Raw genomic sequence first — 17,186 nt, forward strand, 5'->3', positions numbered from 1 at the left:
AGGAAACAACCCTGGCAAGCGGACACTGTCTCTGTGACAATGTGCAGTGGTTCCTACATAAAGAGGTTGTTATTTTAGATGAACAATAGTGACCCCTGGGTCAGGCATCACCTGGTTAAAAGGCCTCTGCTATCCCTATGCACTGCACAGTTTGGGTCGTATAAAGCAAACCTCATAACACAAACAGAAACAGGTTCCATGGCTTAAAAACAACAAATATTAAGTCCAGGGGAGACAATGTTTTTTAAACTTCCCCATGCAGCGTTTTCAGCCCAAAGCTGCAGAGCTGAGAATCTCAAAGTGAAACTGAAACTGAGAAGTAACCAAAGGGCAGCACCAGATGCTAATGTTTGTTATTGCCTACACAGTGAGAGACACTGAAAGAGGGACAAATCAGAGATTTTACAAGCACTTTCCCTTATGACAGGTTTCAGAGTAGCAGCCGTGTTAGTCTGTATTCGCAAAAAGAAAGGGAGGACTTGTGGCACCTTAGAGACTAACCAATTTGTTTGAGCATAAGCTTTCGTGAGCTTCATCGGATGCATCAAATAAATTGGTTAGTCTCTAAGGTGCCACAAGTACTCCTTTCCCTTATAAAGATTTCATGTGGTTTTTAGCAACACACATAAAGAAACAGCTGTTTGCAATATACAGGGTGCCAGAGATACCATGAAATCCACCAGGGATTTAGCTATTGTTCTTGGTTTTATGTGGAGGGTGCCCAGAGACTATGGTGATGGGCAGCTGGATAATATCCTAAGGGTTGGTCTATACTTAAGAGAGTTATCAGCGTATTTATGCCATTAAAAGCCCTAGTGTAGATAGTTATATACCAGTATAGCTGATGCCAGGTCCCTGATATACTGGTATAAGCACTTTTATACTGATAGAACTTAAGTAACTTGCTGACAGAAAGCAAAGTTAAGCTGCGAGCCAGAGGCAGGCCCTGCTCACAGAAGCTGACAAGGAAAAGGCTGATGTTGCATAGAGATATGCTGTTGCAGACAGTGTACTGGATACCAGGACCGTCTACAAATGGCACAAGAACATTCTGATACCATCCACATAGATAACAAGGACAGGGGAAAAGGCTAGGATGATGGAGAGAGTTGTTTTGTTCGAACCAACATGTACAAGGTGAGAGGCGGCACCTCACTACGTAGAAGGGTGCCGCATAATTACGTAAAGGGGTTGCACCTCAATACGTCAGGAGCGTTATGTAACTTCTTGTACCTGTGTATAAGATACATCCCTGGGGTGGTGTCTTTGTCCGGCCTAGGGGGCAGTGGAAAGTCTCGCCACTGACTGAGCTGAGTCCATTGCCAGGGAGCACAAATTCGTAGTATGCCCTATAGAGTCTATAGGGAACTATCACTGTGCTTCGTTTGAGCAATAAACCTGGCCGACGTGCCTTCGTACCTTACTAGAGTCTTTGTTCATTGGGGTCTCTCGGGGTCTGCTGCGTTAGCTATCTGCGCAGAGCTGGGACAGCACACAGAGGGAACACGCACGCAGCCGACTGTTATCATCACCGAACACGAGCAGAGCACCACACCGGTAGCTTCTGACAACACTTTTCAGTAGTGTAGACAAGGGGCTGGATTAGATTAGATAGATAAGGTCTATCTGAACTGTACTTTGTGAAGGACCTGAGGTGATGGGCAAATAACCTTGGTGACTCCCAAGTCCTGCAGCTAGCCCCCTGTGTAAATCAGAACAGCTCACAGACTTTTGAGCTGTAACTCACGAAAGCTTATGCTCAAATAAATTGGTTAGTCTCTAAGGTGCCACAAGTACTCCTTTTCTTTTTGCGAATACAGACTAACACGGCTGTTACTCTGAGACTTTTCTAGTTGACACCCAGCTGCCCACTGGCCCCAAAGGGCCATTCCAGCAGCCAGGGGTAGCCGGAGTACGCAGGCAATTTGCCCCCACCCTCTTGCCCACAGCTGGTCTCTCACTTATGCCAGGGGAAAAAGGGGGGTGGCATCGTTCCATCATAGAGGTGTGTGAATTTCAGTGAGGGCCTGATTCTGAGTTCACGTACACCTGTGTAAATCAGGACTTACTCCCATGAAGTCTATGGAGTTAGACTGGCATAAGGGAACTGGACCAGGCTATTATGTCCTGTGCTTTTGGGTCCTTCAGAACAGGAAGCACTGCAGCAGCGTGAGGAAGTAATTCTTTACGTTGTAACTACAGGTGGGAAGACATAGCATACATGAGGATAGTGTCTACCCAGAAATCACATTCTGTCCCACTCCAGCAATACAGAACAGGTTGGAAGCTCAATTCCCAGCTGGTAACTGCCAAAATCACTCCTCGCTTTTGGGTACTACATTTGCTTCTCTCCACTCCACCAGCATCTCTCCCATTCTCCACGACTTTGGTGAAAAACAGCTTCTTTAGCTGGTACCTCATGGGGATCTAAACAGGCAGAATATAGCCACCCAGGCTGGAGTGGGGCCCAGACTCCCTCTGTTGCAAAAGGATTCAGATGACCTTAAATGGCCACCACAGGTTATAATGGGCTAATGCATCAAACTCTCCTGTCCTTTCTGCTCCCGCCCTGAAGAGGGACAGTGTGGAGGTGCAGGAGCTTTTTCCAAATTACGCTGGACTGCTGAGTCCATACCAGGCTCCAAAGAGAAGGGCACATTCCAGAGTTTTAGGCTCCAACTTGACCCTTAGGAGCATCAGTTTGTGACAGGAAAAATCCTCTGGATTCTCTGGGCTTGCGTCTGTTGCTCCCAGCTCCTTTATACTGTTTTGGAGGCAAAAGGGGACCTGAAGGTGCCCCAGGGAAACCCTCCTGCATGGCGCCCACCTCCCTCCAGCAGAATGGAATGTCCATCAGGACTCTAGGCCAACTCCTTTCCCAGCCTGTGCTGTAAAGGAGCTGAGCAGGCATGGAGGGGTGCACCTGGAGTGCTCCAACTGTTCTCTGCTGCCCGTGGCCGACACTGGGCTGTGGGAAATGAGAAAAAATCAGAGTGGCCCTGAGGCTGCTCTAAGTTACACCAGAGGCTGGGCATGGCCAGGGGTTTGAGAAGCAGGAACGTGGCTTAAAGCCACCTGTGCCCCCGCCCCATCCTGTGCAGAGGAATGGGGTAACATGAATTTCCCCCTCAGCATTAGTGGTGGCCCCTCCAGGCCCAGGATGGAGCACATCAGGGGGCTGAAGAGACAGCACTGCAACCCCTGCTCTCCCCAGGTCCATCTGAGCCTGATCTGCCCCCACTGGCTTTAACCTCATGCTGCATCCCCCTCCAGGCCAGACAGGCCCCCAAGCAAACTGAGTCAGACAGAAGGGAGCTAGCTAGGGTTGGTGTGTGGCGGAGGAACCCTGGAAGCACCTGTAAGGATGTGCAGCTGTGTGGGCTGAGCCCCTACTGACAGGCTCCCCCAGCAGGCAGTGGTGGGGGGAGGGGCTGTCAATGGGATCAGAGGGCAGATTTGCACAGCCCTGCAAGGGATCAGGCCCTGCATAGGCTGCACCTGAATTCAGCTGTGAGCTCAGCCAGCCAGCCGGGCCGGGGATGGGTTGCTCCATTTCGTTTGTCTGAAGGCCCAGTGGCTGCACCAGGAGCCTGTTGCCCTTCAACCCCAGTGCAGGCAACCTCCCCCGATGCATTGCCCCCACCAAGGTGCCTCAGACCTGCCTGAGAGGGGAGCTCAGTCCTCGGCCTTCTACTGAGGCTGCCAGCAAGGGTAGACCCACCAAACGAATTTCCTAGAGGCCCCTGGCATGGTCAGATGGGAATTCCCTGAAGCCACTACACACTGGGCTGTCCTTTGTAACCCAAGGGGATTTGTGAGCCCAGCTTCCCCGTCCACGGGCCTTCTAGGCCCTGGGCTCTCCCAGCTGGGCTATGCAGCACATGGCTGCAGGCTGGGCAGCTCCCCAGGGAAGTGGGGTGTTGTCTCAAAGGGTAGCTACTCCGAACGTGCTCGCTGGTTGCTGGAGACACACAATGTTCAGCCCCAGTCTGCTATTTTGGGGCTGTGGTTTGGAGTTCATTTGGGTGGATTCTCGTCAGGATGTGGGAGCCCTTCAAAGAACGGCCCAAGGCGGTGGGAAGTGGTAGAGCTGACTCTGAGCCAGTGCCCCAGCAGGACCTTGCAGGAGCTGGGCTCTTTCAAACAAGAGATGCACCAGAGACTCTGGCCACTCCGCAGTGCAGGTCCCATGGCACTTTGCAAGAGCATTATATTAGCCTGGGCATCCTGGGCAAATTCCACATGGCTACCTACAGCCTGCCTCCCTACATCTCCAGGTGCAGTTTCAATTCACTGCTCTCTTCTACTTTGCTTCCTGTTCTAAACTATTGTGGAAGGACTCCTGTGAACTGACATGTCCCACCCCAGTCGCAGCTGCATTTCAGTGCTCACAGATGTAAAGATGTACAGATGTAAAGGAGTGACTGGAGTTAGGGACTGAAGTCACGAGTCTTGGGTTCTCTTCCCTATCCGGGTTCACTGTCTGGTCTCAATCAAATCACATCCCTGGTCCATACCTTAGTTTCCCCATCTAGAGAATGGGGATAAGGCTATTTCCCTGTCTTGCAGTGCTTTGGGATCCTGCAGGGTGCTGTAAAAAAAGCAAGGTGAATGGGTGCCCAGGGCCCTGCCTGAGCATGGGAAGCCTGCAGACTTCAAAGTTGCTGGCAACAAAGAGTGAGGACTTTCCACACTCCAGGACTCCCACATTATTTGCAATGGGGACAGGCATTGCAGGCAGGAGCCCGTGCTGGGGAATACCAGGCTAGCTGGGGATGCATGTGGAGCCCACAATCATCCTATCCCTGGGCTCCAACCTGAGCAGCACTAACCCCAGGCTTCACTGATGTCCCAGCTGCGCTAAGACTCAGGAGGAATCGTAGGGAGACAAGAGCCTCCTGCTTTCCTGGCACGGTGCATCCAGCGCTGATTCCAGCCATTCTCTGGTCTCTGCTGGGCAGGGACGGGAAAAGAACTGTTGCCAAGAATAAAGGGAGTGGTTGCTCCATGGTAGTTCGCGCTCTGGTGGGACCAAGGACAAAGCACAGGCCTAGACCAAGCGTGGAGGGGGGATGAGGGAGACTGGGTGTGTGTCTTTCACAGAGATGGTGACTGCGACCTGACCTCACCCCAGCTCGCTCTCACCTGCTCTTTGCTACCCAGGCCCAGCTGAGAAGCAAGCTCTCCTGCCTGCCCAGATGCCATGGCCTGAGCCTCGTGCCACCATTTACATCAGTGCACAGTGGGGGTGAAAGGCCACCAGCCTAACCCGGCAATGTCTCCCCACACTTTGCGTTGGGCCAAGCTGCAGGGCCACCGGGAAACACTGTGGAATTCTCCTCCATCGCAGATCCCCATGCAGGGGCACTCTGCCCCAGTCTGTGCCAGGTTTGCCTAGTATGATCCCTTCTGTGATCATGCCTGCACACTGCCCCACATGCACAACCCCCCATGCCCACTACAGCGGGCAAAGTATGGGAGATGGAGTCACTGGGGCAGTTATGTTCCAACATGGGAAAATGACATGGAAAACATTCGTTTGTTGAATAAATGATCAAACCACATCTGCACACAAGAGCTCTGCACACCCCAACTCCCAGTGCATAGCCCCACAACAACACCCATTCACCCACCCAACCCCACCCCTCCAAGACACACCCCTGCACAACCCAACACACTCCCAGCACACAACCCCACAACCCAATACATGCCCTCCCCCCACGACACACACTCTCATGGTACATCCCACACAGGCTCCTCCCAAGGAGCATCTGCAGCTGTGAAGCCGTGTCCCCTCCCGACAGGAGCAGGAAGATGCTGTGCCATAGGAGGCTATGGGGACGGATTCAGCCCAGTGACCCTGACAGATGGGTCCATATCGTGCTGTGGCTTTTCCAGTCCAGGAGAATATTCCAGGGACGTGGCGTCTCCGGGGAGCCTGGCTCCACTTAGCGGGCAGATGGCATTAATGAGGCTGGCCCCATGCTGACTATGCCCCCGGCACTTGGCTTTCGGGGGCTGACTGTCCGGGAGAACATGACGTTTCCACCCCCAGCTCGTCTGCTGACTGGCTGCAAGTCAGATTGTTCAAGACAAGCCAGGGCTGGGGACGATCAGACATTGGAATAACGAGAATGACTGGGTGTGGGGAGAGGAGCCCTCCTGCCCCTGGCGTCTGGTAGCCCCCCACTGACGGGGGTGGTTCTGGCGAGTGACACTAGACTGGACAGATCTAGCCTGACGGCTCCTCTGACCATTTTCTGCCCTGTGTTGTTCGCATCCCCTGACCTCATTGCAGCACAGAGGGTGGCTGAAGTCTCCTGCCACATACCTGCAATTTGTGCTGTTGCTGCCCATGGGCCGGCTGGTCAGTTCCCCACTGGCTCCCGTGCCCTGGCACAGTGCTGCAAGGGCTGGGCTGGGAATGCGGAATCTGACCCCCAATCTGTTTGCATTGGAATTCAAACAAAATAAAATCCTGACAAAGGCTCTGGCTTTATAAAACCAGCCAGATCGAAACGTGGGGCCTAAGGAGTGCGGCAGCACCCTGCAATGATGTGCCCTGGGCATGTCTCTGCCTGGGCTTCCTGCCTTACAGAGAAATGCTCCATGCCAAGCCGTGCCCAGCTCAGGGTAGGGAGCAAGGGATTCATCACAGCTCCCAGACACCAGCTCACAGCCAGGGTGCAGGAGGCCTGGGGTTGAGCTGGGCCTAGGACAGGTTCCCCAGGCTGGTTCCACCCCAGCCAGTAGTCCTAAAACAGCACAAGGCTGGAAAACGGGAACCTTCTCAGCTGCCAACTGCGGGTTCAGAACAGCAGTGCTCAGTGCAGCTTGACCAGGTGTGGCAATAGCACCTCGCTCTCATCTCTTGTGTTGGGAAACATGCTGCTGGAACCACCCCCCCCGAGACACTTCCACAGCTCCCATCAGCACGGTGCCCGTGCTGCAGGGTGAACAGGGCCATGGCTCCCCAGAGATGGGAGCAGCCAGCTCTCGGGTGCACCTGCACCAGTGCAGCTCCCCTGTAAAGGCAGGACCAGCATCACCAGTCAGGGAACCTGCTGCACCCCTAGCATTCCCTGGTGATGGGGCTGATGCCACCACCCATGCAGGCTTGCTACATTGCCATTCTTACCGCCTGGGCATGCCAGCCACAGCATTGGGATTCCCCGCTGGTGTTACTGCCCAGACACACGTCACGCTGCTGGCATCACAACACAGGCAAGCCACCGCATGACTGAGTCACTGACCGGGGAACCGGCCACAGCACCAACCAATAGTGCTAGTCACCCCAGGACACCCAGAGCTATGGCACTGTCTCCTAGCCGGGCAGGCACTGACTGCTGATGGTGTTTGGAGGGCAGCAGGAAGAGTAACCCCTCCTCTAAGAACCTGCTTTGCACCAAACTACCAGTGCTCGGGGGCCAGCCCGAAGGACTTACCCTTGCCAGGTCTGATGCCCTGGAGTCTGGGAGCTGCCCCTATCTGCCTCACACACACAGCGAGAGCCTTCTCCTCTGCAGCTCCTGCCAATGGCAGCAGCCTCCGGTAGCTCTTCACCTCGTCCTCCCTGCACCTCTTACCCCCTGTGCGGGCACTCCTCTCTCTCCACCTGGAGCTCAGCCGGAGAATGGGGCACAGGGGGATGTACATCCCCTGTAGGCTGAGCTGCTCCCTCAGCGTGAGTTAGAGAAGGCTGGGTGGCCTATGGAGATCCTGGTGGTGGCACGCTCTGGGGCATCGCCTGTTGGGCTGGGCATGGGGGGCCCATGTGCAGTATCTTTGCGCCTGGGGCATTCTCCCCTGTTCTGACTCTCTGATAGGCCCTGTGCACTGCTGGCGTGCACATGGGGATCCAATGGGGAGTGAGGCTGCAAAGCCCCTTGGGGTGTGGTTTATTTCCAAGGTGCTGCCCAGAACACACTCAGGAACTTATAGAATCATAGAATATCAGAGTTGGAAGGGACCTCTGGAGGTCATCTAGTCCAACCCCCTGCCCAGAGCAGGACCAATCCCCAACTAAATCATCCCAGCCAGGGCTTTGTCAAGCCTGACCTTAAAAACTTCTAAGGAAGGGGATTCCACCACCTCCCTAGGTAACGCATTCCAGTGTTTCACCACCCTCCTAGTGAAAAAGTTTTTCCTAATATCCAACCTAAACCTCCCCCACTGCAACTTGAGACCATTACTCCTTGTCCTGTCATCTGCTATCACTGAGAATAGTCTAGATCCATCCTCTTTGGATCCACCTTTCAGGTAATTAAAAGCAGCTATCAAATCCCCCCTCATCCTTCTCTTCTGTAGACTAAACAATCCCAGTTCCCTCAGCCTCTCTTCCCCCCACGCCCCAGCTTCACCCTGAACACTCCCCAGCAATCCAGCTCTGCCCCATTCCCTAAGCAGGGCCCTGCCCCTCCACTTTGTCTGAGCCAGGACGCAAGATGTCTCAGAGCAGGGGGCGGGCAAGGCAGCCACTCCTGGTAACACCCCACTTACACAGCCAAGGCTCCTTACCATGAGTAGGGGGCCTGTTGCCCTCAGAGACCTCTGGGTCCGGAGGTGCAGCTGGGGGCATCAGGGCAGCCTGCGGCGGTGGTGGCAGCTGAGCTGGCAGGCTTTCCGGGTTCTTATCAGCAGGAAGGACGTCCTTCCTGGCATTCTCCTGGATGCTGAGCTGAGGCTGTCAGAGCGGCAGGGGAGAAGGAGAGTGTAACAGCAGCCAGTGCTCTGAGTTATCCCAGGGCTCCTCCATATACAGGCAACACGTCGCCCAGCAATGAAACGAGCGCCTCTGGGGTGGAACGTGGTGGCTGTTTAACAGCGCACAGAAACATCCCACAACAGTTGAGGCCAGGACGTGAAGAAGAATCCTGTATCCAGCTGAGGGGGACACTGTTAACAATCAAACATTTACAGTAAGATCCCTACATTTCCTCCTCCGAATCACAACCAAACCCAAACCCGGGACCAAATCTCCCAATGTCCCCCAGTGGCTGGCACCACATTCCCCGGCCATGCCACACTCACCGTCCCGATGGCTGGCTGGAGCTGCAGGATCACGGCTGAGGCATGCTGGAACTTGCGATGTGTGGCATGGTTCAGGCACCCAGGGTGTCCGTTCTGAGGCCCGCCCTCAGGTGCTGGCTGGGCTGGGCCCACGGCTTGGAGCCCAGGGGCGTGCAGAGCAGGCTGGTATGGCTGGTTGGCACTCGGCTTGTGTTGACTGGAAGCCTGGCACTGCGGTGGGTGGGACAGAGGGGCTGGGCCCTGTGGGGCGGTGTGGCTCTGGCCCTGCACCTGCAGGCTGGGCTGCACCGCCAGGCTAGGTGTGGGCGGGGGCAGTGGTTGCAGCTGGGGTGAGGTGTTGGCACCGCCCTGGATGAGCTGAGGTTGAGACCTGGGCTGGAGCTGCTGCTGCTGGATCACAAACTGGTGCTGGATCTGCTTCTGCTGCTGAACGAGCTGGTGGGGCTGCAGCTGGGCGTAGGCTGGAGGGGGAAGCACAGCACAGAGCTGTTCGTCACGAGGCCGTCGCGCTCCCAGCTGCGCAGCCCCTGCTCGCGCTCACGGAACGTTGGCCTCTTTGTTCCAGAGACACCGGGGCTGGCCACGCCCGCCAGCCCCCTCCAGCTGCACCGGGGGCACGGCCACCCCTGCCCTCCAAGGTGCCCAGGCACAAGGTGCCTCGCCCCTTCTGTTCCCCTCCTCCCATGCACAGCCAGGGCCAGACTCCCCTTGGGGAGATGCATGAGGCGCTGGACCGTAACTCCGGTGGCTTTATTGTGTCTGCCTAAGTGGCACGCCCCTCCTTTGCTCCCCCAGGCACATGAGCAAGGGGCAGGCGGGCAGGGAACTGCCATGAGGGGGAGAGCACAGGCCCTGTGGCGTTTGGTCTCCCGTGAACAGGGACCCTGAGCCCCCTCTGACTCCATGTCACCCATGGGGACAGAGGCCGTTTGCTGAATCCTCGCTGCTGCCACCAGAACCCTTCCCTCCGGCCTCCTGGCCCCTCAGGCTGGTCATTTCTAGCCCAGCTGGTTGGAAGGGAAAGCTTCGGGATGTGACCCGCTGCGTGATGTGTGCCCGAGCCTGCAGGCTGGAACACGAGGAATGGGAACTGGTCCGCTCAGTGGATGTTCACTCTGATGCCTAAGGATATCATTGTCAACCACAAAACACTTTGAAATAAGTGGCCATCCTGCGATTGTGGGAGGAGCTTGGGCTTTGGGGTAGAGCTTCAGTAGAGCACAATTCCGCATCCTGCCTAAAATCTCTCTGCATGTCGGAAGCACAGGTCTCTCTTGGGTAGGGATACAATGGGTCCCTAGGACTCCTGAAGGGAAAGTGCTGTATGTTGGTGAGACCCTGCCCCATTCCTGGCAGAGAGGAAGCGCTCAGAAAGCAACAAGGTAAAACTGTGCCTTTTCCCTCACGTCTCGGCCCCCCGATGAGCCGGCTTCCCCAGCACAGAGACACGGTGATTCCTGCCAGCCCTGCAGCGGATAGTGCAGCCACCAGGGAGCCAGCTGGAGCCATTCTGCCTTCTGCACCATCACCTGGCTGCTGGGACAGGTACCAACCCCAGAGTCCATCCCCAGTGAGGGGCAGAGGCAGGATAGACCAAGATGGGATTGCGGACCCCAGGGGGAGCCAGCCATGCTGGACAGCTAGGAACATTCCCCAGTGACTTGGGAATGGAGCCCACTGGAACTGGAGCCATGAGGGGGAAAAACGGGATCACACGGGGCATTTGCATGGCTACTTGGCCAAATGTAACAGCTGTCAGTAGAGCAGGGCATTTAGCACAGGCCTGTGAATGGGATGCTAACCTCAGATCTGTTACTTCATGACCTTGGGCAGGTCAATGCCATGGTCCGTGCCTCAGTTTCCCTGATTGCAATGGGGATAGCAATGCTGTCCCCACCCACCAGGGCTAAGGGATCTCAGGGTGCTTAGAACAGGGCTGAGGGCTCATCTATGTGCCAGGAACCCACTGTCCAGCCTTCCTCTCTCAAGGGCATTCCTCAGGCACCCATTGCCTGGGCATCTAAATGGAGGACCTAGAGCTGAAGTGGAGGCCTTGGGGATGGTTTTACGCACAGAAAGGAACAGCTTGCCAGGTGGGTGACACCTGGAGACTGGCTGTTTACAGCAGGCTGAGGGGCCAGTAGGGGCTTGGTACTGGGAGAGCTCTGGCATGGGATGATTCTCAGCCAGCCCAGCCTCCCTGGCAGTGAGACCCACTCCCAAACTGGCCTCTCGGACTGGGTCTGTGGGCTTGGGGCGGGGGGCTGGAGTGGGTGGGGGGGAGCTGGCTCTGAGAGTGGGTGAGGGAGTTGCAAAGGGCCCACAGCTTCTTCGAGGAGGGCCTAGCGGCTAGAGCTACAGATGTGGCCAGAACTGGAACCGGTGACCCAAACGCCCCTGTACGTTGTGCGTTCGGAACCCACGGGCCCCAAGTCTGAGCCTGGAATGGAGCTTTGCAAACCCCAGTTCAGCCCATCCCCATGGCTGGAGGGTCCAGAGGAGCCAAGATTGAGCTTACACGTCCTCAGCAGCGTAGCAGTTAAAGCAGTTGTCTCTGGCCAGGCAGGGGCTTGCCCTTGTTTCAGGGTAGACCCTGCTGCTCTGGCCTTTCCCCTCCGGCTGCAAGCTGCCCGCCCACCCACTGCACAATTATCCAGCAGCCAGGAACTAAAGTCTGTGCCGCTGCAGCAGATGGTCCTCAGAGCTGGAGCTCCAGGCGCCAGCACTTAGCGGGGGCCATTCTGCGCCTCGGCCTGGCAGGGGGATGCAAGGGGGGGTCAAGACCTGACCTCAGGCTACACCGCAGCCATGGCAGCTCAGGGGAGCCCTTCAGGCCTGAGCTGAGGGAAGGGGTTGGGGGAAGAAGGGGCAGGAGATTTTGGATTTGGTGTAGCAGCAGGGCAGGGCAGAGGCCTAGATCCAGTCCTCACACAACAGCCTGGGAGTTGAACCAGGGGCTGCCTTGAACCTGCAGCCAAGCCCCTCAGCCCTCCCCAGCGCGCTCAGCTGCCCCCCAGTTGCAGAAGCCCCAGAGCAGGTGAGGTTGGCTTAGAGCCTAGCAGAGAACCCAGATCCACCCCCCCGCCACGTGATCTGACCCGAGCAGCTAAGGGAGAGGGACCCCCCCCACGCTATTGTGGAGTGGGGCTATTATCTCCTAGTCACCCCCCCAGCCATCATGCAGGCTCCAGGGGACCCCAGGGGGTTGGCTGCATTTTGTGCCCTCAGTGACAGATCACGGGCTCACACTAGCCAAGCTGGTTTTAAAGGGGTCTCTCCACTTTGTGAATTAGACAAACTAGTCCGGCAACCTACAATAGCTGGAGGTGTGGGCCCAGGGAAAGATCCCTGTCTGGGCACCACGTGGGGGCCCAGGGATCTGGGGGAAGGATCTCTGTCTGGGCTTCATGTGGAGTGCAGGGGGGAGGGGTTTGAGTGGGAAGGGTCCCTCTCTGAGCTTCATGTGGGGCACAAGGGGCAAGTGTTGGGGGGCAGGGTCCCTACCTAGGCTCCCTGTGGGGTGCAGGGATCGGGGGGCAGGGTCCCTGCCTGGGGGGGTTATTTCACTGGCTGAACTGGTCTAAGCTGGACCAGCCAAAGCACTCCCTGGCTGGCTAAACTGGTTTGGTGAGGAGGGTTTGCTGGCAGAGCTAACCGGCACATCGCTGGTGTGGACCTGGCCAAAGTCCCTGACCCAGGCCCAGGAAGGAGCTGCACTGCCAGGTGCTCAAACTCAACCCCTTCTTCCTTCACCAGGCGAGACATCCAGCGAGGCCCCAGTTGCCTCCTGATGCTCCCAGCGCCTAGCCCCGGGGGCAGGCAGGTGCAGGTGCATGGAGGGCAGGGGTTAGGACTGGGCTGGTTTAGGCCCTTTAGCTCTAATCCCCTCACACCCGCCCTCAGCTTTTTAAATGCAGATTTGGCCTTTCTGCTTGAAATGCCTACAAAAAAGAGGAGTTGCCATGGCAACCTCAGCGCAGGAGGGGCGATGGTGGTGTTTCCAAAGCTGCCAGGTCAGTGATCAGGGCAGGCGGAGCTAGGTCCTGTCGGCCAAGCACAGATGGGGACAAAGTGGGGCCAGTGCCAGGGAGCTAAACCAGCTGCTATTTACTAGTGCAAGCGAGAAAGCTGGGGAGACCCTGGGCAGCTCCAGAACTCAGCACCCCACCCCCACCCCAGACCCCTAGAGATCTCCATGGACCAGGGCACGGGCCTCACTGCACACAAAGCCCCCATCCCCACGCCAGGCCCCCATCCAGAGATCAGCACCCGCAGCCCGCTGGGCCCTGACACTTTGTTAAAAACACTTTCACCCACCACTGTGGGTGGGGACACACTGCTCCAAAACTCTCCGCTGCTGGGCAGCGCCCAGGGCTCTCATACTGTTTAGAGTGGGTCCCACCTGGCTGGGCCTCAGCCCCACAGGCTAGGTAATAACAACAGTGATGTAGCCAATCCACGAGCTCCTCCGACTTTCCCTGTGCTACACACAGCTAGTGCACGCAACTTCATGGCTACAGCCGGGGTGGAGCTCACCACCTCCAGCCCCAAAAAACTCTCTGTTAGCCTTACGGGGTGTATGACACACAAGCAATCTGTTCCAGCAGAGGGCAGTGACATACACACACACACACACACATTCTTCATTAGAATATAATTAGCATTTCCGAAGCACTTCGCCCGTTTAGGTCAAATATATGCCAAACCCATTTTAGCCTCCAGCATTTTCTCACCATGTTTAAAGCTGCCCCATAGAATCACAGAATATCAGGGTTGGAAAGGACCTCGGGAGGTCATCTAGTCCAACCCCCTGCTCAAAGCAGGACCAATCCCCAATTAAATCATCCCAGCCACGGCTTTGTCAAGCCTGACCTTAAAAACTTCTAAGGAAGGAGATTCCACCACCTCCCTAGGTAACGCATTCCAGTATTTCACCACCCTCCTAGTGAAAACGTTTTTCCTAATATCCAACCTAAACCTCCCCTGCTGCAACTTGAGACCATTACTCCTTTTTCTGTCATCTGGTACCACTGAGAACAGTCTAGATCCATCCCCTTTGGAACCCCCTTTCAGGTAGTTGAAAGTAGCTATCAGATCCCCCTCATTCTTCTCTTCCATAGACTAAACATCCCCAGTTCCCTCAGCCTCTCCTCAGAAGTCATGTGTTCCAGTCCCCTAATCATTTTTGTTGCCCTCTGCTGGACTCTCTCCAATTTTTCCACATCCTTCTTGTAGTGTGGGGCCCAAAACTGGACACAGTACTCCAGATGAGGCCTCACCAGTGTCGAATAGAGGGGAACGACCATGTCCCTTGATCTGCTGGCAATGCCCCTACATATACAGCTCAAAATGCCATTGGCCTTCTTGGCAACAAGGGCACACTGTTGACTCATATCCAACTTCTCGTCCACTGTAAGCCCTAGGTCCTTTTCTGCAGAAATAATATCATGGGGTTAACGTAAGTATAGTAGAGGTGCGTCAGCCCAGAACCCAGACAGTTTTGAGCGAAGGGAGCCTTTCCCCTCCTTCCAGATCACCCATTTATTTTGCACGATTCAGCCTCAGAGTGTTATTAGCTACAGCTCTTGCTCCTAACCAAAGGTACAGAAAGATGCTGTGCGGCCCAGGCTGTGTGGTGAGTGCAGCAGCCAGGTAATCAAGGGTTCTGGATTCTGTGCCCCTTTTAGCTATGGATAGGGCTGTTCATAAGACTGGGTGGGACATAGCAATCATCTAGTCTGCCCGCCTGTGTACCACCAGCCATAGGACTGCTCTGACTTCACTTCTGTTTTAACTAGGGTGTAGCTTTTAGAAAAACATCCAACCTCGATTTCCAGATTTCCAGTGATGGAGAGTCCACCACAACTCTTAGTAAGTTGTTCCAGTGGTTAATTACCCTCCCTGTTAAAATCTGGCCTTATTTTCAATCTGAATTTGTCAGGCTTCAACTTCTAGCCAGTGAATCATGTTAGACCTTTGTCTGCTAGATTGAAGAGAACCCTATTTCAAATTTCTGCTCCCCAGGTTGGCACTATGGATTATGATCTAGTCACCCATTAGCCTTCTCCTGGACAAGCGAAATAGACTGCACTTCTTGAGTCTGTAACTACATGCAGTGGTCAGCTGGAGCCGGTTCGCACCGGTTTGCGCGAACCGATTGTTAAATTTTGAAGCCGGTTTAGAACTGGTTGTTAAAGGGGTGGGTAAACTCCAGCCCGCAGGCCACATCCAGCCCGCGGGACCGTCCTGTGCAGCCCGCCTGAGCTCTCGGCTGGGGAGGCTCCCCTGAGAATCCCTTTTTAATTTTTACTCACCCGGCGGTGCTCCGGGTCTTCGGCAGCGGGTCCTTTACTCTCTCTGGGTCTTTGGCAGCACAGGTCCCTCAGTGCCGCCCAAGACCCGGAGCAACTGAAGGAACCAGTTCTTCAGCTTTTGCCAGCTCATCACTGACTACATGGCACATTTTCCAATCCTTTAGTCATTCTAGTGGCTCTTCTCTGAACCTGCTCCAATTTTTCAGTTTCCCCACCTTTGTAACATGATTCAAGGTTGTTGGTGCAAAGAATTAACAAGTGCAGTAACGGTATCCCCTAATGATCACCGCAGCCAGGCCTCTCTGGCTGCAAGCAGCAAGGCCCAGTGGTCTGGGAGACAGCATGCCACTTGCAAGCCAGCCAGATCCCCCCCAGCAGCTCCAAGCAACGAGGGATTTCTACAGGCAGCCAAGTGCCATCTGTTGCTCAGGGAGCCCCTCTGCCCACTTTAGCTCAGCCCACCTGAGCACATCTGCTGCTTTGGCACTCTCAGCCCCAAATGTGTTGCCCCATTTAACAGGTCTGCTTTGAGTCAGACCCCCAAATGCAGGGCGCCTGCAGGGGGATCTGCTGGGGCTGCTGGCTCAGGTTTGCAGTCATTGTCTGGAGGAGCTGCAGCCCAGCTGCCCCCACAGCAGGAGGCATCTTATCTCCGGGCTGAGGCCAAACCCCACTCCTCACAAGAGCTCAGAGCCCATTGTCTCTGCTCTGGCTACTAGCCAAGGCCTGTGAAAGCCCCATCCAGGCTGGGGCCACAGAGACACAACCCCGCAGGCTCTGGAGAGGGGATGCCCCCCAGTGGGAAGGGCGGAGGGGCCCCAGCTCCCCCATGCCCATAAGAACACAGTCGGGGGAGAGGGGTCAGAGGGGCTCACACAGAGCTGGTTGCTGCTACCCCCCCAGCCGCCCACTTTGCCAGCTCCCTTCCTGCGGAGGCTGTTATTTATTTATACCCCACAGCGAAGCCGCTGTTTCCATGGCAACCAACGACCACGTGGCCAAAGCCAATAATAGCAGGAGGAGGAAGGGGAAGAACAGGGAGGGGGAGGGAGCCCTAAGGAGAGCACAGGGGTCAGCATGGGCAGAGTGTGGGGTGAATGGGGAGCGCGGGGAGTAAACGGAGAATGGGGTGAATGAGGTCACATGGGGTGAATGGGGGAGCATGGGGAGTAAACGGAGAATGGGGGTGAATGAGGTCACATGGGGTGAATGGGGAGCATGGGGAGTAAACGGAGAATGGGGGTGAATGAGGTCACATGGGGGAATGGGGGAGCATGGGGAGTAAACGGAGAATGGGGTGAATGGGGAGCGCGGGGAGTAAACGGAGAATGGGGGTGAATGAGGTCACATGGGGTGAATGGGGAGCATGGGGAGTAAACGGAGAATGGGGGTGAATGAGGTCACATGGGGTGAATGGGGAGCATGGGGAGTAAACGGAGAATGGGGGTGAATGAGGTCACATGGGGGAATGGGGGAGCATGGGGAGTAAACGGAGAATGGGGTGAATGGGGAGCGCGGGGAGTAAACGGAGAATGGGGTGAATGGGATCACATGGGGTGAATGGGGAGCATGGGGAGTAAACGGAGAATGGGGTGAATGGGGTCACATGGGGTGAATGGGGAGCATGGGAAGTAAACGGAGAATGGGGATGAATGGGGTCACATGGGGTGAATGGGGGAGCATGGGGAGTAAACGGAGAATGGGGGTGAATGGGGTCACATGGGGTGAATGGGGGAGCATGGGGAGTAAACGGAGAATGGGGTGAATGGGGAGCGCGGGGAGTAAACGGAGAATGGGGTGAATGGGGTCACATGGGGTGAATGGGGAGCATGGGGAGTAAAC

General features: G+C 55.7%; 1 protein-coding gene across 6 annotated transcripts in view; it reads right to left on the reverse strand.

The window, feature by feature from the left end:
* Positions 1-17,186, reverse strand: part of PHC2 (polyhomeotic homolog 2) — a 132,731-nt gene that overhangs the window by 15,162 nt on the left and 100,383 nt on the right. For all 6 annotated transcript variants that reach the window (XM_043531751.1, XM_037881204.2, XM_043531750.1 and 3 more), the window contains 2 exons: positions 9,031-9,491; positions 8,518-8,683 (listed from right to left, as the gene is read on the reverse strand). In XM_043531751.1, the coding sequence (XP_043387686.1) occupies positions 8,518-8,683; positions 9,031-9,491 (627 nt within the window). The remainder of the gene's footprint in view (positions 1-8,517; positions 8,684-9,030; positions 9,492-17,186) is intronic.

This window comes from Chelonia mydas, chromosome 18, assembly GCF_015237465.2.
Source record: "Chelonia mydas isolate rCheMyd1 chromosome 18, rCheMyd1.pri.v2, whole genome shotgun sequence".
Classification (NCBI taxonomy): Eukaryota; Metazoa; Chordata; order Testudines; family Cheloniidae; genus Chelonia; species Chelonia mydas.